The 26,497-nt window shown below is 37.4% G+C and overlaps 1 protein-coding gene across 1 annotated transcript in view; it reads right to left on the bottom strand.

The window, feature by feature from the left end:
- The window catches only part of CNTN3 (contactin 3), a 342,495-nt gene that overhangs the window by 241,987 nt on the left and 74,011 nt on the right, over positions 1-26,497 (bottom strand). The window contains exon 3 of the mRNA XM_036738044.1: positions 2,937-3,112. Within this exon, the coding sequence (XP_036593939.1) occupies positions 2,937-3,112 (176 nt within the window). The remainder of the gene's footprint in view (positions 1-2,936; positions 3,113-26,497) is intronic.

The raw sequence follows: 26,497 nt of genomic DNA, 5'->3' as shown, positions 1-26,497 counted from the left end.
TGTTCAAAGACGAAATTTACTACTAAGTTATGAGAAATCACACTGCCTCGAGCTGCTCATCGAGAGAGGCTCTCACTGATTATACTACAACAATTTAGCTAATTAGGCCCTGGTAATTTTTCTTTCTGCAGTAACACCCAGCTAATCTGGGACTTGGGCTCCTAGGTATTTTAACATTTGTGTAAACGTCATCATCTCTTTCCAACTAATTCCACTCAACCTTCCTAACACCACTGAGTGCAATGTATTAGGCTAAGAAGGCTATAAACATAATTTTCCAAAGCTATAAAGTCAACGTTTACCCACTACTGAGGGAAGCTAATTGACTTTTAAAGACATAAATAATGAAGAAAAATATTGAAATAATAGAAAATGGTTTGCAGTACAACTTATTGAGAATCCGACATCTCATGCAAATAAATACTTATTACATATCAACTTTTAGTTGGTAGTAGAAACTTTTAAAGGCTATAAAGGGTTACCTTGGTATTTTTCAATGGCCTGTCAAAGCATCTCCTGTAGGCTGGGTCATAGAATTATAGACTTGGAGCTGGAAAGGATTTCAGGCCACCTAGCCCAGCCCCCTCATTTTACAGATGAAGAAACTGAAGCCCAGGGAGGCCAACATTTGTCTAAGGTCACAGTAGTGCTAAGTACCATTTGTATGATTTGAACAGAGGTCCAATGACACCAGGGTCAATTTTTCCTCTATACCACACTGATTGATTTGTTTTTGTGGGCAAACCAGTAACTAACTCATTGCCCATTAGGGAGACTGCTGATAACTGTAAAAGCAAACTTAAACCTGCAATGTTTTTGTTGAGTACAACTTCTGGTGTCTTTTCTGAGATCTGGATTGGCAAAACAAGTGCTTTGACTACTATTCCACATGCCAGTTTCCAATTTCTCCCCATCCATTGATTCCTTCCTTGTTTAGGCTTCTCCATTCTTTAACAAAATAATAAACCTCAATAGATGTTACTATCTCTGCTGGATATCATGCTAAATCTTTTCTCTCTTTCTCAGTTAAATTGCTGGGGAAAAAAATCTATTTACATTTATTTTGTCTTCTGTCTCGTTACTTTCTTCTTAAACCATTGGAATCTGGCTTTCTACTTCATCATACAATTGAATGTACCCTCTGAAAAGTTACAATGATCTCTCAGTTGCCACATCGAATAGTCTTTTCCCAATTGTCATCTCTATCAACAGCTCTGTTTGTCTTCCACTCCATGAAAAAGCATGCCCCCATTCTCCCAACTCTTAATTTTCAGATTCCTTTTGCATATTGTTTTCCCCCATTAGATTATAAGTTCCTTGAGGGCAGAAATTATCTCTTTTTCTTATTTATATTTCTAGCACTTAGCATGGTGCCTAGCACAAAGTTCTTGGTTTTCAGTTGTTTTCCATTGTGTCAGTCTCTTCATAACCCCATTTGGGGTTTTCTTGGCAATGATACTGGAGAAGTTTGACATTTCTTTCTTCAGTTTATTTTACAGATAAGAAAACTGAGACAAACAGTGTTAACTGACTTGCCCAAAGTCACACAGCTAGTAACTATCTGAGGGAGAATTTGAACTCGGGAGGATGAGTCTTCCTGATTTCAGGCACTCTATCCACTGTGCTGGTTAGCTGCCCTGTCACAAAGAAGGTGCTTAATAAATGTTTATTCAAATGAATTGAAATTTTCTCTCTCTACTTTTCTGCAGCATTTGACAACGTGCACCTCCCTCTTCAATTGGATATTTAGCTCCTCTCTGAGTTTTCATACACTTTTAACTATTGGCTATCCTCCTACCTACCTGACTGCTTTTTCTCAGTCTCTTTTGCTGGTTCTTAAGTCATTTTATGCCCACTAATTGTAGGTTTATCTTAAGACTGTCCTGGACCTCTTCTCTTTTCTCTCTATATTCTCTGTGTGATCTCCTCATCTCCCAGGCATTTAATTATCATCACTAATTTAATTATCATCACTGTGCAGGTGACTCCCAGATCTGTATATCTCAGCCCTAGAGGCTCTCCTGATCTCCACTGTCTATCTCCAACTGTCTACTGGATATTGCAAACTAGATGTCTAATAGACATTTCAAACAAATATATCCCAAACAGAACTCTTTTTCTTTTGCTCCAAAACTTTGTCCTCTTCTGAACATTTCTACCATATAGCTAGGTTAAACATGACAGGTTAAAAAAAAATCCTACTTGTGCTAAAGAGAAGGATCTTATGGTCACATTAAGACAAATGGGGGATAATCTCTCGGAAATAAGTGAAATCACTTTCTAAGCACCATTTTAATAAACCACTCTTTTCTATCTTTCTCTCTCCCGCTTTTCTAACCTTAATTACACCAAACTTATTTTCTCACTTTTGCTATATAGGTGTTTATCGTTCTCTAATAATTTCTCCCCTGTTGGATTTGTTCCCTGACCAGATCATAAACACTGCTCTGTCCTCTAATACATCTAGGAGAATACTTAGTATCTTGGCTTTAATTTCTTTGAATTCCTTTAAATTAAAATAAAGTATAAGTTGCTTGAGGGAAAGGCAATTATCTGATTCTGGTTTTAGTATGCCTTGTGTCTAACACATTTTCTGACACATAATGGATGCTTAATAACACTTGTTGCACTGAACTTAATTGCTCATAAACACAATTTCCAAACAAATCAACAAGACAAAAGAACAGCGAGTTTTACCTTGACCCTATTTTATGAGACCTTTGCGATAGTTTACGATGTATTCCAGGGTCATTGTCAATATTCTTTTTTATGATGTTTTATGATATTTTCCAGGGTAACTGTCAATATTCTTTCCTTATCAACTTATTAATGAGTAGACACATGTTTACTACCCCATATACTTTTCTCAAAAAAATGGAAGATTACTATATATACTATATCACTTTTCTTACAATAGGTTATGAGTTTCAACTTACAGGCAAACTGGAGTTTTGCTTCTTTGCTGACAACTGTTCCAAGAGAATTTGATGCAAAACATTGATAAGTACCAGTGTCTCGATTTCTGTTCGGATTAATTACCACAAGATTTCCTCCACTGAGTTTATAACGATATTCCATACTTAGGTCAATGTCACTTCCATTGAGCTGCCATCTGTAAAATAAATTTCATATATTTTTTTTACTTTTTCTGTCTTTATTGTTTTCATATTTAAATCAGGAAAGATAAGTTTTCATTATCAAGCCAACTTTAAGCATGTTATATATTTAAGAATTGGAAGATACTTCATAAAGTCTGCAATTTCATGAGATACCCAAGTATTTAATCAGAACATGTTCAAAGTGTACCCAAATGCCAAGTGTCAATTTGAAATGGCATTTTTTCCAAGTAGATTTTCTCCATACATGAGCACTTTACCCTGGGGCTATATTAAACATTTAGGATATATGTAAAGAGGCAAAAGGTAAGGGGAACTTTGAGGAAAGCAATCTAGCTACTCATGTCTAATATTCTGCCACTGACAGAGGAAAATAGTTTTAGGTTTTTCAGGTTTTTCCCCTCTCTCTCAAGATTAACTTATCCAGATCTGCTGAGAGTGTTGAATTAAACAAATCAGTGTTCAACAATCCATTTCAATTTGTTTGTATAGGCACACCTCTCTAAGACATTGTCAACTCTTTTAAACCACCAGGCACTATTTTGGAAATAATGCTCTGCCACTGCTAGGAGGAATGACTGGGTAGGTTAATAAACTTCTTCAGGTACCTAACTCCTCCAGGGAATAAATCATATGTGTGTTTTTTCTTTCTATTTTATTTTGTGGGGGAAGGAGACTTAGAGGGAACAGTCTTGTAATGTTAATGGTACAAGGAACTCAGAGAGGCATAAACTCCCTGTACTGAAGCATGCCAACAGCTGCTCTACAACCTAAGAGTCTTAGAAAGTTGCTCGAATGCAGTATTGGAAAATTCAGTTCCTTCCCTCACTCCTTAGCAAAACAAAAATCTTTTCTACGCAAGCTACCACTCACTAAATAGGAGTAAAGTTGGGTTCTAGCTAAGTGAGACAGTGGATAGAGTGATGGACTTAGAATCAAGAAGACCCAAGGTATTACGGTGGTGCAGTACATAGCTAAGTTGGCTTTGCTGCCAAAGAGACCTGAGTTCAAATTTGGTTTAACACTTATTAGCTGTGGGACCCTGGGCAAGTCACCTAAATTCCCTCAGCTTCAGTTTCCTCATCTGTACAATGGGGATATTAGGAGCAATTACCTCCTGGGGTTGTTCAGAAGAATAGCATCTGCCAGGCACTTTTTCACAAACCTTAAAGTAAAGGTTATCTATATGATTGTTCTTATCATGAGAAGCCTAACAAAAGGATCAACCATAAATGTTGTAAAGTCATTATGGAATCTCTACAATGGAATTCAAAATGTGATTTGAATTTTCCAAAATTGATTTACAAATAGCTTTTTGGGAATTGTGCAAATGGAGGTCCTTATGTAGTCTGAGAATCCAATAACTCTAATGAAATCTATATTAATTTAAAACTATTAGGAGGAAAATCACTAATGCAAAATTTCAAACAATACTATGAGACTGGAATGTTTAAAGAGTCATTAACTTGAAAGGCATACAGTTTTTAAAAAAAGTATTCTTGCTGTTTTGTTTTGGCTGCTCTGTAAGATGGGTTGTCATTTTTACTTAAAATGAAGAGAAAAGAAGGGAGACATTCTTATCTATGAAAAGTAAAGTAGTTATGGGGGTGGGCTGGGGAAGGGACAGAGACAAGATAGAAGAGAACAGGCAGCAACCCAGCCAAATTCTCCCAACAATCCTCTTCAAACAACTTTAAAATAACTCCTCAAATCAAATTTTGGAGTTGCAGAGCCAACAAAAAGTCAGTGTGAGACATTTTTTTTTTTCCATCATGAGACAACTTAGGACATCAACAGGATGGCCAGGGTTGGAGCCAGTCCAGAGAGTAGGGTGGCAGTACCAAAAGTGGGCGAGGGAGGCAGTCGTGACAGTGGCAGCAGTAGCTTCAGGAGCTCTCAGCCCAAAGACAGTAAGAGATTTAACAATTAGTCACAAAGGGATTACAAGGGACCCTTGCTGGCACAAAGTACAGCTGGCACTGATTGGCAACACTACTGCCAATACATTGTTCCAGGGTAGAGAGTAGCATTTGTGTTTGGTCAAAAGGGAGCAAGGGGCTATATTGCAATTCCAAGGCAGAGAGGAGAAGTAGTGCTTATGGCTGCAGGAAACCAGAACTGGTTTTAGTTCCAGGGTCAAGGAGAGCACTAGCATTTCTGACTACAGGTGACAAGGGGCCCTTTCTGGAAAAAAGCCCAGAGTACAGATCACAAGAGCAGTAATGGCACCTCTCATTACATCACACCACCTTGGAACCACAGAAAATGTTCAGGTCTCCAGAACTAGCTCTGAAAAGAGGCAGCACAGAAGCAAAAAAAAAAAAAAGCCTGAAGCATGAGACAGCACCTTCCCTCCCACAAGTGAGCAGAGCATGATTTTAATATAAAGTTCAAAGTCAAAAAATAGGCTTGATAAAAGATGAGCAAACAATAAAAAAAGAACTTGAACATAAAAAGCTACTGTGGTGGCAGGGAACACCAAAACATAAATTCAGAAAGCAACAATGTAAAAACAGCTACAAAGTCTCAAAGAAAAATAAATATTGGACCCAAGCCCAAAACGAATTCCTAGGAAAGTTAAAGAAAGAGATAAGTCTGGGAGAGAGAAAATTGGGAAAAGAAAGTGATAGAAGAAAATTATGAAAAGAAAATAGCTTGGCATAAATAAAAAAAAGCTCACACATGCAAAACACTGAAGAAATTAAAACCTTGAAAAATAGAATTGGCCTCAAGGTAAAAGAAGCACAAAAATTCACTAAAAAAAACTCCTTAAAAACCAAAATAGGCCACATGGAAAAGGAGGTACAAAAATTCATTGAAAAATAGAATTCCTTAAAAATTAGAACCACATAAGTGGAAGCTAATGACTCCATGGGAGAAGAAAAAAATCAAACAAATTCAAAAAAGGAAGAGCTAGAAGAAAATGTGGAATATCACAACAGAAAAACAACTCATCTGGAAAATAGATCAAAGAGAGATAATTTAAGACTTACTAGACCACCTGAAAGCCATAATGAAAAAAAAATAAAAAAGAGAAAGAGAGAGAGACAGAGAGAGAGAGAGAGAGAGCCTAAACATCATCTTTCAAGAAATTGCCAAGGTAAACTGCCTTGATATCTTTCATCCAGAGGTTAAAATAGAAATTGAAAGAATTTGTCAATTATCTCCTGAAAGAGATCCCAAAAGGAAAACTTTCAGGAATTATAGCAAAATTCCAGAGCTCCCATGTTAAGAAGAAAATATTGAAACCAGAAAGAAACAATTCAAATGTTCTGGATCCACAATAAGAATCATACAAGATGTAGCAACTTCCACAGTACAGGAGCAGAGCATTTGGAATATGCTATTCCAGATGGTAAAGGAACTAGGATTACAACCAATAATCACCTACCCAGCAAAACTGAATTTAATCCTTCAGGGAGAAAAATAGATATCTAATGAAATAGAGGACTTTCAAGCATTTCGAATTAAAACACCAGAGCTGAATAGAAAATCTGACATTAAAACACATGACTCAAGAGAAATAAAAATGGTAAACATGAAAGTAATCATAAGGGATTCAATAAAGTTAAACTATTTACATTCCTACAGTGAAAGATAATTCCTAAGAATTTTGTAATGCTTAGGGCAGTTAGAAGTCTGTATCAACAGAGGGTAAGTGTGCGTCAATTATATTGCAATGATCTACATCATAATAATAATGAAAGGGTGAGAAAGAGGGATGTACCAAGAGAAGGAAGGAGAGATAGAATAGGGAAAATTTCTTCACATAAAAGGAGTATGCAAGGGCAAGCTGTTATAGTGGAGAGGAAAATGAGTGGCAGTGTTTGACAATGCTTGAAACTCACTCTTATTGGGATTGATTCGAAGAGGGAAGAAGAAATGAAAGCTATCAATACTCATATTAAAAATACTTTAAATCACTACTGATTAGAGAAATGCAAATTAAAAGAACTCTGAGGTACCAACCTCACACCTATCAGAAATGACAAATGCTAGAGGAGTTAAATGAAAATAGGTAAACTAATATACTATTGGTGGAGTTGTGAACTGGTGCGACCATTCTATGCCCAAAGTGTTATAAAACTGTGCACACTTTTTGATCCAAAAACAACACTCCTACGTCTGTATCCCAAAGAGCTCAAAGAAAAAAGGAAAAGAATCTATAGGCAAAAAAAAATCTGTAAGAACTCATTTTGTGGTGACAGAGAATTGAGAACTGACGGAATGCTCATCAACTGGAAAAGTTGTGTTTTATGACTGTGGAGTATTATTGTGCTATAAGAAATGAGCCAATGATCCAATTCCAAAGGACTCGGGATGAAAAATGGCTATCCACCTCTAGAGTGAGAACTGATAAACTGAGTACAAATTGAATTATAATTTTCTCACTTAATTTTTTGTGCTTTTTATGATAGGGCTAATATAGGAGTGTTTTGTATGATTTCACACACATAATTGATATCATTTTCCTTGCCTTTTCAATGAGTGGAGGAAGGGTTGGAGTATAGGAGAGAATCTGGAACTCAAAATTTAAAAAGAAAAGCATGTTAAAATAAACAAATAATTTGAAAAAAGAATAGCTATCTAGGCATGTAATCTTCCCCTAGATCTTATAGTGCAAATGAAATATCCTTGATAGTAAGAACCAGAATGAAATATGTGAAATACAAAATGAAGGAGAAATATGGCCCCCCACTCCTCCTTTTGGCACCTCAGTGGGCCTAGACCTTTGATTATACAGATTCACTTAGAGGTGCAGATTACAACTCACTCATGATTTCTCATCCTATGGTACTCTAGCATTTGTTCTTCCATAAATAAGCTCTACCTCTAGGTTATCTGACATTACACGGGCACCAATAAACCACGTGGGCTGTCCATCTTTCATTTCTTGCTCTTCCTGCCTTATCGTTTGATACAATCCTGTTAGACTAGGTCTCTTCTCTTAAAGTTGGAAAAGGGGGAACATGTGAAAGAAGCAACTGGAATGACTGAATCCATACAGCAAAGGAATTCCATCAATCCCTTTGTTTTGGCTGTCTAGCCTACTCATGATTAGTGTGTTCAAAGTTGGTTGGTATGCTTGTAAAAGTCTCCAGTTTCCTTTGTACTTCCGAGCATAAGACCTTTGGCAATAAAGGCCACTCAAATCTAACATGGAAAGAGCTGATTGCCCAGGATTATACAGGAAATGACATTTCCATCACTTCATCTCTTGTCCAGAAACAACTATAAATCCCATTGGAAGGGGTTGTAAGCAGTAAGCCAGTTAAGGTATACATATCATATCATATATAACCATATTGTATACAAACAAGGACTAGATCCATGCTTTCACTGATACAGGTAACCTAGTCTGGCAGAGGGCCCCATGACAGTTCATTCCCCCATATGCCATTTGGTTGATAATTTGATATTTTCTCATTGCCAGTAACTTGCTATAGCCTATTTATAATCACTATTGCACTATCTCACTCTTGTCTTTGAGTCATCCACAATTTTGATTCTGTGGAGATTATAGTAATCTGGAGAGCATTTGCCCTGGAGTCAGGAGGATCTGAGTTCAAATCCAGCCTCAGACACTTGGCACTTGCTAGCTGTGTGACCCTTGGCAAATCACTTAAGCCTGATTGCCTTGCCAGAGAGAGTGAAAGAGGAAGAGAGAGAGGGAGAGGGAGAGGTGAAGAGAGAGAGAGAGAGAAGACAGAGACAGACAAAGATAGAGACAGAGAGAGACAGAGACCCATGATTTTCTACCACATAGAATCATCAGGAAAATATTAGTGTTAAAAAGATTGAGTTTTGTTTCAGGATCTTTATCTTAGGAAAATATAAAATATTAAACAGAGAGATGACTCAAATGTAGCCTTCCCCTCATTTGTCTGTGAGGGGGAAAACAGCAAATAAATGCCAATTTTAGTGAAAACAAAAACAAAAACAAAAACAAACCTCATCACTCTCCTAAGGACTTTTCTACACCAAGGATCCTTAATAAGCCAACGTAGCTTTGGAGCAGCTTCTGAAGTATGTGGCAATAGCATTTACTGCTGGGGGTTACTCTTTCTTCCTCTGACTTCTATAAATCTGCTCCTATACTTCTCAACTAGTACAAACAACACCAGATTGTTCCTCCCACCTTCCAATCCCTTCATTTTATTTTGAGCTTTAGGGAGGTAGGGAAAAGGAATTGAGGAGCAGGAGAAGATAAAGTAGGAGGCATCGTAGGAAGGATGGAAGGCAGAGAAGGCAGTACTATTAAACTTTTGGATGGGGCAGACAACACCAGTTATGTTGTGCTAGTATGAATGATGTGACCTATGAAATTAGGGAGCCATGTTGATTGATTTGTTTATTTATGTACCTGTCCCAAGGAAAAAAAAGTTGCAGGAGGTACAGACCATGTGCTATACTCTGGCTATTAATGGCAAAAAACAAGAGTTATATTACTAGTGGGTAGAATTAAGTTTTTTCAGCCTACAAAGAGTTCTTTGGTTAGTAAAGCAACTACCCATTCAAATAAACAGAGAGTTAATTCTAATGAATAAAGGGCTAGTCAATTTTGCTCATGACTGAGTGCCTTGATGAGAAGGCCTCAAGTGTACTTGAGAATGATCTATAACATGTATTTCATTCTATGTGCAAAGGGAATGTGTTATCAGGACTTTGGCTCCTGATTGAGAATGTTTATGACTTGAATAAGCATATTTGATGGTCTCATTTCAAAAGGGCATTTTTGTATTAAACTGATTGATAATAAAAGTACAGTGACTATCCAGAAAATTGTAAACATCTCATAAAAACATTCGAAAAACATTTCCTCTTGTCTATTTAATAGCCAGAATGATTTAAGAGAACATAAAATATAAGGGAGACTACTTTATTTCAGCAAACAGCTAATATCTAAATGTTCTCATCCCAAAGTCTTGACTAAAGAACCCAAATGGAAAAGATTTGTTAAGGGAGATCATCTCTGGCTATTCCTCATAGGCAATAACTGTCTCTAGTCTGTGAAAGCAATACTTAAAAATATTTTAGGCTCATTTTCCTAGGAAAAGAAGCAATCATTTTCCCCCTTTAATGTACATTTCCGTTACATCAAAATAGTGGAATATAGTAGGTTTAAAAATGGATACTAAGAACAGTATTTTCATGATATCCAGCCCAATCTGATTTTCTGTCTCTCGCTAAGCAGACAAAATTATTATTCTTCTTAATGACATTTACAAATAAGACTGTTAATAGACAGGTTAAACTATTTTTTCCATGTATTATTACACACAGAACCAGATGGAGAGGGGAGGAAAGTCAAAGTTGAGTTGAAATTAAAAAAGGTTACATTTTCATGGAACCTTAGATAGTGTGAAGAAATTGCCATAAACTATATCAAATCTCCAATTCTTCCCGGGTTTAAGTAGGCATTGATTATTTTTATGAGTATCAGAATCAGAGAATTATGCAATTTCAGAGTTAGAGAAGACCTTGGAAGCCATCTAGTCAAGCCTATGGCTGAATAACAAGCCAGACTATGAGATGGATCATAAATGATTCTAATGGAAAATACACAAACCTGTGAATTGTTATAGTTTTCCAGTTTTTTTAATTTGATTTTCATCCACAGTGCTTCCAATACCACATCCTAGCAGTGTTCCTAAAAAACACCATATTAAGTAAAGAGTAAACTATTGTCACTTTCATGACAGGTCTTTTCAGGGGTGGAGCCAAGATGTCAGAGAAAAGGCAGGAAATCACCTGAACTTTCACAAAGTCCCCTCCACACAACTTTAAATAGCACCTCAAGATGAATTCTGGAGTGGCAGAACCCACAAAAGGATGGGGGTGAAATAACTTTCAAGCCCAAGACACCTTAGAAAGTTGGAAGGAAAGGTCTATTCCACCTTGATAAGAGTGGTACACAGTCCAGAGCAGTTAAGCCTTAGAAAACCTGCAGCAAGTGTTGAGAGCAACTGAACTGGCAGCAGTGATTTCTGGAGCTTTCAACATACAGAGGGTAAGGGGATCAGACAACTGGTCAGAGGGAGATTACAGGGGTCCTTTTGCTAGCACTGGGTACAGGACTCTTTCCTCTGCCTACATGCAGCTCTGGTGGCAGTCCCAAGGGTGGAGGGGGAGGAGCAGACAGAACTTATGACTGCCCAAGAGCAGGGACCCTGGTTACAGTTCCAGGGTGGAAGATGGTGCTTGTGGTCACTCACAGACCAGAGGAGTAGTAAACACACCTCTCCTTAGATCAGAGCAACTTGGAAGACCTGAAAACTGAAAACTTACAAACCTCCAGGACTAGCTCTGAAAACAGGTGTACAAAAATACCTGAAGCTTGGGACAATGCATCCTCTACCTCAGGAAAAGAGCTTAACTTTAACATAAAGCTAAAAGTCAAGAAATAGTCTGGGTAGTGAGCAAATAGCCAAAACAAATCAAAAAAGAACCTGACCATAAAAAATTACTATGGTGACAGGGAAGAACAAAACAAACTCAGAAGAACAGAACAATCAAATCTGTTACATCAAAAGTCTCAAAGAAAAATATGAATTGATCTCAGGCCCAAAAAGAATTTTTGAAAGAGCTTGAAAAGGATTTTAAAAGTCAAATAAGAGAGGTAGAAGGGGGAAAATGGGAAAAGAAATGAGTGATTTAAGAAAATCCTGAAAAAAAGAGTTAACATGTTGGTAAAGAAAGCACAAAAAATACTAAACAAAATAACTTAAAAAACTAAAATTTGCCAAATGGTAAAAGATATACAGAAATTCACTGAGGAGAAGAGCTCCTTAAAAATAATTCCTTAAAAAGTAAACTTGAGCCTTTCCCACAAGGTGGCGCTGAAGGCAAAGAAGGAAGCCATTGTCCCCCTCAAGACAGAAGCTAAGTCAAGGCCTTGAAGGCCAAGAAGGTGATGGTTGAAAGGTGTCCACAAATACAAAAAGAAGATCTGAACATCCCCTACCTTTCAGTGACCCAAGACATTAACACTTTGAAGACAACCCCAATATGCTTGGAAGAGTGCCCCTCAGAGAAACAAGCTTGATCACTATGCCATCACTATGCCAAGTTTCCTTTGACCACCAATTTTGCTATGAAGAAGACTGAGGACAACAACACCCTTGTCTTCATTGTGGACATAAAGGCCAACAAGCACCAAATCAAGCAGGCAAAGAAGCTGTCAACACCCTGATCTGGCCTGATGGAAAGAAGAAGGTCTATATCCAACTTGCTCCAGACTATCATTCTTTAGACGTTGCCAACAAAATTGGAATCATCTAAACTGTGTCCAGCTCTCCTACTCCACCTACAATAAAAAAAAAAATTTCCAGGGGGGGAAAACAACAACAACAAAAATTAAACTTGGGCAAGTGGAAGCTAATGACTCCATGAGACATAAACAATCCAACATCAAGAGAATGAAAAAAACAGAAGAAAGCATGAACTATCTCAATGGAAAAACAAATGACCTAGAAAATAGAGGAAAAACAGTTTAAGAGTTATTGGGCTACCTGAAATCCAAGATGAGCAAAAAAGAGCCTAGACATCATCTTTCAAGAAATTATCAGGGGATATTAGTCTAATATACTTGAAATGGGGGTAAAATAGAAATTGAAAGAATCTACTGATTCACCTCCTGAAAGGTATCCCAAAAGGAAAACTCTTAGGACTCAAATTTCTGAATTCCCAGGTCAAGGAGATAATGCTGCAAGCAGCCAGAAAGAAACAATTCAGATATCATAGAGCACAGTCAAGGTGACACAAGATTTAGTAGCTTCCATATTAAAGGATCACAGGGCTTTGAATATGATATTCCACAAAGCAAAGAAGCTAGGATTACAACCAAGAATCACCTAGCCAACACAACTGAGAATAATCCTCCAGGAAAAGGAATGGATTTTCAATGAAATAGAGGACTTTCTGGCATTTCCAATGAAAAGACCAGAGCTGAATAGAAATTTTGACTTTCAATTAAAAGACTCAAGAGAAGCATAAAAAGGTAAAGAGGAAATAGAAATCATAAGGGATTCAATAAGGTTAAACTCTTTACATCCCAACATAAGGTGACACTTTTAACTCCTAAGAACTTTATCACATTAGGGCACTTAAGATTATGCAAAGATAGATGGCACAGGTGTGAGTTGATTATGATGGGTTAATAATCTAAAAACAAAATAAAATCAAGGGTTGAGAAAAAGGAATGCCCTGGGAGAAAAGGAAAGTGAAAGGTAGAATAGGGTAAATTACCTCACATAAACAAGGAGCAAAAGAGCTTTTATAGTGGAGGGGAAGATGTGGGATGTAGGGGAAACACTTGAACCTTACTTTTTTTGGAATTGGCTCAGAGGGAGTAACATACACATTCAGTTGGGTATAGGAATTTATCTTACCCTACAGGAAAGTAGGAAGGGAAACAGATAAAATACAGGGAGGCTAATAGAAGGGAGGGTGGATTGGGAGAGGTGGCAGTCAGAAGCAAAACACTTTAGTGGATGCGAAGAGTGAAAGGAGAGAGATTAGAATAAACAAGGGGGGTAAAAATGGAAAAGAGGGAAATATAAAATTAGTAATCATAATTGTGTAAAGAAAATAAAGCAAGTTTCTCTGATAAAGCCCTCATTTCTCAAATATATAGAGAACTGAGTCAAATATATATAAATAAGAGCTATTTTCCAATCGATAAATGGTCAAAGGATATGAACAGGAAGTTTTCAAGCAAACTAATCAAAGTTATCTATAGTCATACTAAAAGATGCTTTAAATCACTATTGATTACAGAAATACAATTTGAAACAATTCTGAGATACCACTTCATACCTATCAGACTGACTAATATGGCAGAAAAGGAAAATCACAAATGTTGAAGGGGATGAGGGGAAACTGAGACAGTAATGCACTGTTGGTGGAGTTGTGAGATGGCAAAACCATTTTGTAGAGCAACTTGGAACTATGCCCAAAGGGATATGAAACCATGCAATTAACCCAGCAATATCACTAATAGGTCTATATCCCAAAGAGATTAAAAATAAATAAAAATGAAAAGTGAAAAGTACCTATATGTACAAAAATATTTATAGCAGCTCTTTTTGTGGTGGCAAAGAATTAGAAATTATGGGGACACCTATCAATTTGAGAATGGTTGAACAAATTGTGGTATATGTGATAAAATATTATTATACTATAAGAAATGACAAACAGGATGCTCTCAGAAAAACCTGGAGAGACTTACATGAACTGATGCAAAGTGAAGTGAGAAGAACCAGGAGAACACTGTGCATAGTAACAGCAATATTGTAAGAGTGATTAACTGTGGATGACTTAGCTGCTCTCAGCAATGTAATGATCCAAGACAGTTCTGAAGTACTTATGATGAAAAATTCTATCCATCTCCAGAGAAAGAACTGATGGAGTCCGAATGCAGACTGAAGCACACTTTTAAAAAAAAATTTCTTTAACTTTTCTTGGTTGCTTTTTGGTTTGTGTTATCTTTTACAGTCTGACTAATATGAAGCTATGTTTTATATGCATGAACATGTATAAGCTATATTGAACTGCTTACCTTCTCAATGGGGGGGGAAGGAAAAAAATTGTAACTCAATTTCTTTAAAAAATGAATGATACAAATTGTTTTAGCATGTATTTGGAAAACACAGAATATCAAATAAATATATTTTCAAACTCCAGTTCTTTTCCTTGAAGTGCGTGTTTTTATGTGTGTGCACACACACATGCTGACTAGGGATGGGACAGGGGAGGAGTGACTGACTATCCTTTATAAGTAGTAAAATTTCTATTCTTCAGTAAGGAATTTTACTGCTATTTTCTGTTTTTAATGGACACTAAGGAAAGCCTTAGAATAAAATGTTCTAATATATGGAAACTGTAAAACAATGGATAAAATGGAGAGTACCTACCTCAACTCTAAATAAAGACATAAAATACAAGAGTGTAAGAAATCTCAGTTGGGGGCACATATGCACTAGTGTTTCAATCATACAACATTTACACTGTGTCACTAAGATGAGTTTAACCTTGTCATTTTGCTTCAATGTTAAATATCTCCAGATGAAGTACCTCAGTATAATGGTCATGTTGTAACCATTTATGAATAGTTTTATTAATCTGCAGTCAATCTTATACAAAGTCTCATCCTACAGAAAGAAGAATGATTTGTTTTAAGAAGGGAGAGATGATTACTGATTCCCAACATTCAAAACCATTGGCTTTCATGCAGTTTTCATTTTGCACCTTTCACTTTTAATTAGTTTTGTTTCTTATTAATCTTTGGTTACAGACTATACATCAATTTTCATCCCTAGACTTCAACTAAGCTTGAAAATCAAAACTTTTAGATCCTCCTAAATAGGTCTGGATATGAAAAGGCATATTCTGTCAGGAAAAAAGGGTTAGGATAAATGGAGACATGACTGTATAGAGAATATGTCTTCAGAGGTGGCAACAACAGAACCTGAAATTAGGCTCTAAAGTCTTCTACTCACACTTCAGGCAACCCCTAATGACAACCCATCATAATACTTGTGTATATACCAAGTAGAAAGTCCATGTTTTCATAAGAGATGAAAAATTTGGCGAACGTAATACAATTGGTGAATAGACAACTTTTAGCTCCAGCTTTGCTAGGCACTGGAATATACAAAGACAAAAAATAAAGCAGCCCATTTATTAAGTGCATGTTGATGTTAGGCTACATTGTGTCAGGAAATTACAAAGTAGAAAGTTTAAATAGGAGACATTCCCTGCTGTTAGTAAGTCAGCCAATTAGCATTTATTAAACACCTACTATGTGTCAAGCACTGGGGATTCAAAGAAGCTCAAAAGACAGTCCCTGCTCTCAAGGACTTCAAGATCTAATGATGGTGGCAACACGCAAACAACTATGTACCCTCTGGTCAGCTGTGGTTGGAATATACCCCACGGCATAGGGCACTTGTGACCTAGAGAATTCTGGGGAAACATGATGAAGGACTTGATGCCTTCAGATGACACAGTAAACCATGGATGGCTGTTGATCCCTGATCACTGACAACAGCGAGGTCAAGGCCTTGAATCAGTTTAAATGGAGAGATTGCTTCAGCCCTTTTTCTTTCTCTCTCAAAAACATGTGAATTCTCTCTGTGTATCTCTCTTCCTCTCTCCCTCCCGCCACAGTCTCTCCCTGTCTGTCTGTCTGTCTGTCTCTCTCTCTCTCTCTCTCTCTCTCTCTGTGTCTCACTCACGTGCGCGTGAGCACACACATGCATACACACACGCTTTCTGTGAAGAAGAGTGGAGCTCAGAGAGATAAGCAGGCATCATTGGTGCTCCTGCTGACACAAGATATCTAAAGCCAAACCTTAGCTGGATGAGATGAAGCCTAGGCCTTTCTGGCTATCTTTTCTGCTTTGAATTTTGTTCCTTTATCAGAGCTGAAGAAGCAATGATTCTGAGATATAGAGTTCTCAGGAGTGGCTACATAGGGAGCTGGAGAGTTCTTTGGTTCCTCAGTACCTGCCACACAATGGTCACTTAATAAATGGTGATTAATTGATTGTTTGATTGTGTATCACTGATAACCACGATGGTGTGGATACTGATGGAGAGCCAGACTTCCTGGAGAATTAAGTCAAAGGGGCCTTAGGAAGCATTGTTAACAATAAGGCTAGTGGAGGTGATGGGATTTCTGCTAAGTTATTTAAAATCTTAGAAGATGCTGCTGTAAAAATGCTACATTCAATATGCCAGAAAATGTGGAAAACTCAACAGTGGCCACTAGACTGGAAAATATCAGTTTATGTCCCAATCCTAAAGAAGAACAATGCCAAAGAATGTTCAAATTATTGAACAACTGAACTCATTTCATACACCAGCAGGATTATGCTTAAGATTCTGCAAACCAGGCTTCAGCAATATGTGAACTGAGAATTACTAGAAGACTAAGCTGATTTTCAAAGAGGCAGAGGAACTACAGACCAAATTGCCAACATACACAAGTCTGTAGAGAAAATAAGGAAATTCCAGTTAAAAAAAAACCAAGAACAACAAAAACAAAAACAAAAACAAAACCCTCTGCTTCATTGACTGAACTACATACAACCTTTGACTGTGTGGATCACAACAAAATGTGGAAAGTCCTTAAAGAGGTGGGAATATTGGATCATCTTATTTATCTCCTGAAAAGCTTGAAGAACCAAACATGGAACAACTGATTGGTTTAAGATTGGAAATGGAGTATGACAAGACTACGTATTGTCATCTTACTTATTTAACTTATATGCAAAGTACATCATGTGAAATGCCAAGCTGGATAAACCAATATCCAGAATTAAGGTTGCTGTAAGAAATATCAGCAATCTCAAATATGAAAGTAATACCACAGATAACAGGGGAAAAAAAGAACTAGGAAGTCTCTTTATGAGGATGAAAGAGGACAGCATAAAAGCTGACTTGAAGCTTAATGTTAAAACAAACAAACAAACAAAACAAAACAAACACACAAAACCTAAGATCTTGTCAACTGGTCTGATCACTGCCTGGCAAGTAGAGAGAAGAAATGGAAGCAGTGTCACATTTTTTTATGGGGCTCAAAGATCATAGCAGATGGCAAATGCAGCTAGGAAATTAAAAGATACTTGTTCCTTGGAAGGAAAGCTATGACAAATCTAGACAACATACTAAAAAGTAGAGACATCACCTTGCTGATAAAGGTCCATAAAGTCAAAGCTGTGCTTTTTCCAGTAACAAGGTATGGCTGTGAGAGTTGGACTGTAGGCAAAGCTGAGCAGTATCAACACTTTTGAACTGTGATGCTGGAGAAGACTTTTGAGAGGCCCTTTGGCAGCAAGATCAAATCAGTCAATACTTAAAGAAATGAATCCAGAATACTCACTGAAAGGACAAATAACAAATGTACTTTGACCAAATGGGATTCACAGGAGAAGATCCTGATATTGGGAAAGATTGAAGGTAAAAGGAGAAGGGGACAGCAGAGAATTAGTTGGATAGACAGTGTCCTGGAAGCAATGAATATGAGCTTGGACAGACTTTAGAGAGATAGTGGACAATAGAAGGGCCTGTAGTGTCCATGGGGTCACAAAGAATCGAACATGACTGAACATATGAACAACAACAACAAAGCAACATGTCAGGAGAAGTCCCCTGTGGCTACTCAGGAACTTCTGAGGGAAGATCTCCACAATCAAGAGGTTCAACCTTAGGGCTTGCTTGCCACAGGATATGGACCTAAAGGGAGACAGTGTAAAGCCAAGGCAAGGATGAAATCCCAATTCATTAGTCCTGCAAAATGCCTCATGCTTTTGATAATTTAAATCTTAACATCCCAAGAGAGTAAAACAGTGTTCATAACTTATTGTTGCTTCCTTAAGTTTTGTCAGTGTGTACTTAGAATTCTGTGTGTAAAAAATAGATAGTTGCCTTAGACTTTATTTGCTATTCACTGGATATGATGCATATTAGGAGAGACCCAACCATGAGCCAAAGCTAAGCTTCTAAAGGATTCTCCTGGTGTTAGAATGTAAAGAGCCAGAGAGCCTGAGAAAAAAAGAGCCCAATCCTTCTCCAGGGCCAGGTTCTTCTGGGACTGAACCTGTCCTAGATAGATTGACAGACAGATAGAAAAACAGACAGACAGATGGATAGATAGATATACATTTTATATTTTTTTTTTTGCAGGGGGGAAGGCAGGACAATTGGGGTTAAGTGACTTGACCAAGGTGACACAGCCAGTAAGTTTGTCAAGTGTCTGAGGCTGCTTTTGAACTCAGGTCCTCCTGGCTCCAGGGCTGGTGCTCACTGTGCCACCTAGCTGCCCCAGATAGATAGATATAGAGACAGAAATAGATTCAGAAAAGAAAGAGGTCCCTTAATAGGATAGAGAGAGAAAGGACATGTCTCCTAGCCCTCTACTGTCCTAGTACAAGAATATTTTATGTACAAATAGGCCTGCCTTCAAAGAGCCATGGGAAGGTTCAGTGCAATCTTCCTCCCAGGGTGTCCCAGCACACACTCTTTGCATGTAGTAGCATATAAAAATGGGGGTGAGAGAGATGTAAATAATGAAATTTAGAGGAAAAACAAATTTGGGGGGGAATAATGAGCTCAGGTGGGATGATGATGAAATGGAGGTATTAAACGATTGAATTTTCAGAGTGAGATATTGTAAAGACAGCTGAACATATAGAGTAAGTGAGACTACCAAGGGTTAATGCATAGAGAAAGAAGGACACAGAGGCTTTGGGAATATCCTAGATAACAGATTGCTTTTAAGTAGAATAAGCAAATCTTGTTCATAGCAAATCTACTATTATTAAATTTATACTGTTTTTTAAGAAAAATATGTGATTACCCAAGAGGCGGGAGTGAAGATAGGATAGAATTTTATTTCCTTAATCCATGCTGAACATAGTCAAAGGAGAAAAAAAGCTACATATATATTTAGGAAACTATACATCTATAAAAACAGGTTAAATAAAAATATGACACTATATCTGGACTTGGACTAAAACATCTAGAATTTAATCAAAGAAGCAATTTGTGGTTTCAGATGCTGCTTTCAAATTAATAAGCAAATGCATTTGTGTTCAATGGTATGTTTGTTAATATGTTTACTAAAGTGATGAGAATAATTACAGCCTTTGAAAGAATGAATGCCTGCATTTGCATATTCAATACTTTATCCAAAAATAGCTAGTTAGGCTTCAGCAATAATTGCTGGAGATATAAATGAGTTAAATTGTGATGCTGCTGAAAATGCGTTAGTCTAATGGTTTTTATTGCAGTCTCCTTTTCTCAGTCATTGATAAATTTTTTAAGCATTTAGCTTGAAGAGAACAGAGGCCAAAGCCATTCTGGTTATTATAATACCACAGGTGAATTGTTCACTGTTCAGCAGTCAGAAAAAAAAGGGACTTCCCTGGAAAGGTACATTACAAATAAAGCCAAGTTTGTGCTAGTTTTAGTGAAGTTTTGTTACTCAAACGTTTCAATCTTGTCCAGCTCTTTGTGAGTCCATTTGGGGCTTTCTTGGCAAAGATACTTGAGTGGTTTGCTATATCCTTCTCTAGTTCATTTTACAGATGAGGAAACTGAGACAAACAAGTGTAACAACAATGCTGCTTGTCACTACTGTGGCTGTATAAGACCAATAACACCAGCACACAGGAGGGCTGCTAGCACAGACTCTTTGATCTGCTTTTCTAAGGAAAGCAACTTTAAGGGGTTAACAGTCTCGGTAATTAAACATACACATACCATTCACTTAGTTCAGGGGGAAAAGCCATCACCCTGAACTTCAGAGCACATACAAACATAAATTACAAGAATACGTTATATAAACACAGCAAAATAACACAAATCAGCAGACAGTCTTCTGGCTGTCTGTCCAAGCAATACATAAACAGTTACCAGAGAGAAAAAAACATCTGCATTTTTCAAACCCAGGGGGCTCCATGATGGCTACCCAGAGTCTCCTCTGGTCAAATTACACAACACTCTTCCAGTTGAGTGAGAGCTCCAAAACAAAACGCCATCCTCAAATCATATATACCCTTCTCAGGGTCAGAGGGCGTCACAACCATGCTACTCAAATCCATGAAAACTAGGCTTTCTTTTTTCTTAAGCAGTTCATCAAACACTCTTGATTCAATCAAAGATTCGTGATTGAAACAAAAGCAAGACTCATCAAAGGCACTTGATTACCTCAGTGCTGAAAAACAATCAAACAGAAAACAGTGAAAAGTCCCACTTCGCTTGCCATTACATTTACAAGGCAAGACTCAAAGGTACTTGATTACCCTAGCATTCCAAAAGAGAAAACAGTAAAAAAAATTCCTACCTTTCTTACCATTGCAACAAGGTTAAGTGACTTTCCCAGGGTCACACTAGTAAGTGTCTGAAACCAGATTTGAATTCAGGGATTCTAGGGCCTGACACTCTATCCACTGTGCCACCTAGCTGCTCTTTAGTTTTAATGAAGAGATGATAACAAAATTGGGTCTCTTATTTTATTGCTAGTAGTCTGCTAAGGCTAGGTAATGAACTTCAAATAAACTTTAATTACATTACACCTAAGAAAACAAAATAGTGGTTCAATTCCCTTATTCTTCTGAAGTACTTTAAATAAGCTAATCTACACCTGAAATCTCTCAAATGAAATACATGATATGAAAAATATGAATGTGCACCTATACATACATACACACATATGTATGTATGTATGTATGTATTTAGCACTGGACTCCTTGGTTCCCTATTTCTCTTCTAAAGGAGATCTAACATGGGGCAGCTAGGAGGTGCAGTGAGTAGAGCACCGGCTCTGGAGTCAGGAGGACCTGAGTTCAAATCCGGTATGACCTTGGGCAAGTCACTCAACCCTAACTGCCCTGCCAAAAAACAAAAACAAAACAAAATAAAGGAGATCTAACCTCTTTAAAGAATATTCCCCTTACAGGAAATGATCATTGTACTCACATGCTGCTTTAGGTTTGGTGTATTAAACAACAGAGGCAGCCATACTCACCTGATGCAAACTATGAGATTTAATGAATAACATAAACAAGCCAGGATTCTCCAAAACAAAACGCTAACAAGATATCACTGCTATCTTCTAGGTTCCTGCCTTTTCTCTGTACTAGGGAAATGAGGTTACATGGTTACTGCTTCCAGAGAAGCTCAGTTCTCTCTAGACAATAACTGCCTGACCACTGCTATATGGCCCATCGATTTTAGGGTCTGTGAAATTTTACACAAAGACAGATGAAGAGAGCTGATGCCTCTGAAAAAACATACATCTGTAGATAAGACTAACCACAAGGTTGTATTAATGGATAACAAGCAATTGCATCACTCTTATTTATTCAGTTGAAACTATTGCCTCTATCTTCTTCCCATGCCCTGCCCTCACCCATTCCCCTCTCTGGGCGAAAGGAGCATAGATCTTACTGGCCTGCATCAACACATCTTATAAAGAAATGAAAAGAAAGTACAGGGAGAATGTCAGCTCTAATAAGCTGTCTCTGAGTTTATAAGGATGCTAGGAATTAAAACGCACGTGCGCGCGTGCGCACGCACACACACACACACACACACACACACAACCATCCATACAGATAACAAGTTGGAGTTTTCTGTTCACTGCCAATTTAGGGCTACAAAGAAGCTGAAAGGTCTTTTAGTTTAACACTTTGTTTTACCAAAACAAAAACTGAGGACCAAGAAAAAGTGATTTGCCCCATGTCCCAGGGCTAGTCAGTAGCTGAACTAGGATTGATGCTCAGGTCCTTTGACAGGAGACCAAGTGCTCATGCAATTAAACTTAAATGCCTACACTACACAGTGAAAATCAAATAGAGCATTGCAACGAATGCCTCCCTAAATGTGTTTTAGCTAGAAATACATATGTATTCATAAATGTACACATGTGAATAGAGTATGTCCATGCATACATATGCATATAAATGCACAGTACAGGAATAGATGAACATGTATGTATGATAGGTGTTGTCTTGTAACACGTGTGCAAATATACGCGGACACATGCATGTACAGACACACATGCACAATGTGTCATAGATTCCTTTTTGTGTCTTTTCTATATTAGTCAATATAGAAAATATGACTGTAGTTTCTACGTTAGTCAATGTAGAAAATATGACTATAGTTTTTATATTAGTCAATGTAGAAAATATGACTATACTTTCTACATTAGTCAAAGTAGAAAATATGACTATAGTTTTTATATTAGTCAATGTAGAAAATATGAGTATATTTTCTATATTAACTATATTTAAATATAAAACTTTATTTTCTATGTTAGTCAAGTTTCAGAAGAGAAGAAACCCTTGCCATGTTTTAAAGTGTAGATACCCCCTAAGGATAACTTTTTTTTTTAGCACCATAGGCAATTACAATTAGATTGAATGGTAATTAACCTTTAAATTTAGGCTTAGGGGCACAGGGTAGGGGAATGCAAAAGAGAGAATAAAATTCTCAATTAAACCTTAAGACAAGTAATTTCTCATGAGGATTGTTGAACTTTTGGATTCCTAATATGGACAATTAAGAGTTCCTTTTATCCAACGGGACAGTGACGAGACAAGCTTTGATTTAAACCTCTTTCAGGACACAGCCAGTAAGAGAAGCTAGAGGCTCCTACCAAAAGTTCTATACAGCTGTCAAACTTTGCCCTTCCATTAACCGGAAACCAATTAACTATTGAACACACATTGGAGAGCTTCACACAGCCTCTCATGATTGACAGTTCTGTGTAGACACAGCCTACAGAAACATTGCAACAAAGGTGTATTCCTGGAAGGGCCCTTCTAAGTTATCTGATCCAGCCACTGTATTTCACAAATCAGAAAACAGGGCAAGAAAAGGTCACATGACCCACTGAAGTCACAGGTGGCAAATATCAGAGGTAAAATTTGAACATAGGTTCTGGAGTTTTTGAGCTAGTACTCTTTCTGCCCTCCCAGGACAAACACAAGTGGTGGTAAGTGATTTTTTTTTTTAAAATGTGATGATGCACCAAGCATATATAGTCTTTTTTTTATTTTACAAAGCAAATTTATGCTCTCATTTTATATCTGCCCCCAACCTATTGCATGTGGACATGATCCTTGGGTAAGCTCTGAAACATATACAGAAGAACAGGCACACAGATTTACATCACAAAGACAGAGCAGCTTTGGGAACAAGATGCCAAAGAATGTTACTAAATCCAACGTTAAAAAAGTGACAAGGAGAGAGAGCTCAGACAGAACTGGAGCTGTCATCTAAACAGATAAGGTTGTGATTACAACCCACGGTTTTCAATACTTAATTTACTCTCAGGGATCAGCAGGGTCTATTTCTTCGTTAGAGCACATCTCAAAGAATTGTGAGCAGGTATGCCTTCTGAAAAGAGCATTATTCTCCAACCAGAAAAGGAAAGAGGATTTCCCTGTAGCATTTAAGCCCCTCAATTACTGATAAAGCGAAAACCACCATTTCATTGAATTCCCAGTTTGACAGATCTTTGAACTTTAAAATAGCATTAATGGGAGGGTTAAATATTTCCTACTCTTTAGTCACATGGTAAGGTTGTGTTTTTCTCAATGCCTTTACTAATGAGCTGAAATTGAAAATTTGTTTTACTCTAAAATGAAAAATCAATTCAAGGTTTAAATTTCCTGACCCCTATCTTTTAAATCATTGACTATAATACTAGTAGAACATCCCAGAACAACAAACTGTGAAAGTGCTGAGGTTTCGTTATCATCATCTGGGCCAGATCGTTGATTTTTAAAAGGAATCGTACAGGTTACTGCATAACTGCATTCACAAAGATAAAAATATCATCATAAGGATATTTCAGCATTCCTAGGCTAAGGACTTTCGGGTGCCTTGCAAAATCTAAAATGTTTAAGGATAAAAGAACACATGTTTAGAGGTTCACATCAAAGAAGTCTAAGGGTTTTAGAAGCAAACAGTATCTTGTAATCTGTAGTTCAGAGGGAGAAGCATGTCTGGTTAGCTCTAACTGCGATTTGGTACTGTTGTAGTCTTTGGGCATGAAGTTGGAATTCAATTACGCATGAACATTCATGAAGTTGGTGAGACCTTCACTGAAATGAAGAAGTTAGGACCATAAGATCTGGATGGGAAATAGGTGTCTACAGATACTACCCAGGACTTAACAATATGCCTTGTGTTTAGCTAAACCTAAAAATTTAAATTGGGGCAGAAACCCAAACTTCTGTCAGAATAACAATTTTTTCCCCTAACTGTGGGCTCCAAGCTACTTTGATTGCCTTAATAATTTTTTTTCTTCTAACATAAATTCCATTAAAATTGAAAAAGAACATATGAACCTGAAGACTATTATATCTCTGAAAGCTAAAAGCATGCTAATTATTGCAATGGGGTGTGGCTTATTGAATCATCAGAGAAAAGGGGGGCAGGGAGAATGGGCTGGGGAAAAAAATGTAGCCTAAGTAATCTCCCAGGGATGATATAGGAAAAGACTGGGAAGGATTCATTTCTGCCCCTATATAATAGGAAGAACAGAAAAGACAGAGTACAGGCTACCCTGCTCTCCATGGTGACCCTTACTGATGTTACAGAAAACATAAAGGATTTCATCCAGAGCCCTATTACCAAAAATGAAGATGGGCTGCCCTATGTCAGGAGTGAGAAAAAACTGACAGACACCCAATGTGTTCTAATGGTAGCCATATCACATGAAGACATTTGGAAGAAGTCACTCCTGCCCCCAGCATGTGGGGCACACTCTGTGAAAAATTTATAGGACAATACAGACAAAAGTAAAATAGAATCTCAGTTTATCAGTTCATTAATCCACAAGTACTTATTACGAGCTTACTAAGAGTGAGGCACTATGCTATTTTGGAGATAAAAAGATAGGGAAAAAAAAGAGAGACCCAGTCCTCAAGAAGCTTACAATTGTAGAGCCAGCATACACATGAACAGGTACATGGAAGATACACACAGAATATATGGAAAGTAACGTTAGAAGTGAAAGCAACAGCAGTTGGGGGACAAGGACAGATCTCATGCAAGTGACTGGAATCATGTGATGCCACTTGAATTAAGTCTTAAAGGAAGCCAGGGGTTCTAAGAAGCTGCAGTGTAAAGGGACAGCATTCTAGACATTGAGGGACATCCAGGGTAAAGATATGGAGGCAGGAGATTCCATATTGTGTGTGAGGAATAGCTTGGATGCTGAAGATAAGACAAGAAGATAAGAAAGTCAGGGAGAGCCCAGATTGTGAAGAGCTTTCAGTGCCAAACAAAGGACTTTATATATTATCCTACAGGTAATACAGAATAGTGTTTATTGAGTAGTGATCTGACAATGTAGATGAAAGAATATGAGTGGATTATGATCCACATCATTAGAAGGAGTAACTACAGTGGTGAAACAGTAGATCATTTAAAACAAAGGAATATAAACTTAATGAACTCAGTGTAGAATAATGCAAGAAGTCTCATGTACTTCAACCAATTCAGTTTTCAAGTTTATCCCTTACCTTGAAACAAGATGAACACTAAGAAGTTGGTATGAAAGAGTAGATAAAGCATTGGTCTTAAGAGTCAGGAAGACTTAGGTTCAATTCTCACCTCTGACAAATACCGGCTGGGTGACCCAAGGCGCTTCACTTTTTGATGCTCTATGCAACTCTCTAAGACTGCAAGTAGAAAAGGAGATGCTGAGCAGGGCTGTCACAGGTCCAGCTGAAGATACATTCCCCACATTAGTCCTTCATGTTATTCCTTTGTTGACTCTCTGCTCATTGTCTTTATGAGGGTGATATTCTATTTTAAGATTGAATAGACTGATGTATATTTTAATGTGAATATAC

Source organism: Trichosurus vulpecula, chromosome 9 (genome assembly GCF_011100635.1).
Source record: "Trichosurus vulpecula isolate mTriVul1 chromosome 9, mTriVul1.pri, whole genome shotgun sequence".
Classification (NCBI taxonomy): Eukaryota; Metazoa; Chordata; class Mammalia; order Diprotodontia; family Phalangeridae; genus Trichosurus; species Trichosurus vulpecula.
This window is presented reverse-complemented; position numbering and strand designations above follow the sequence as displayed.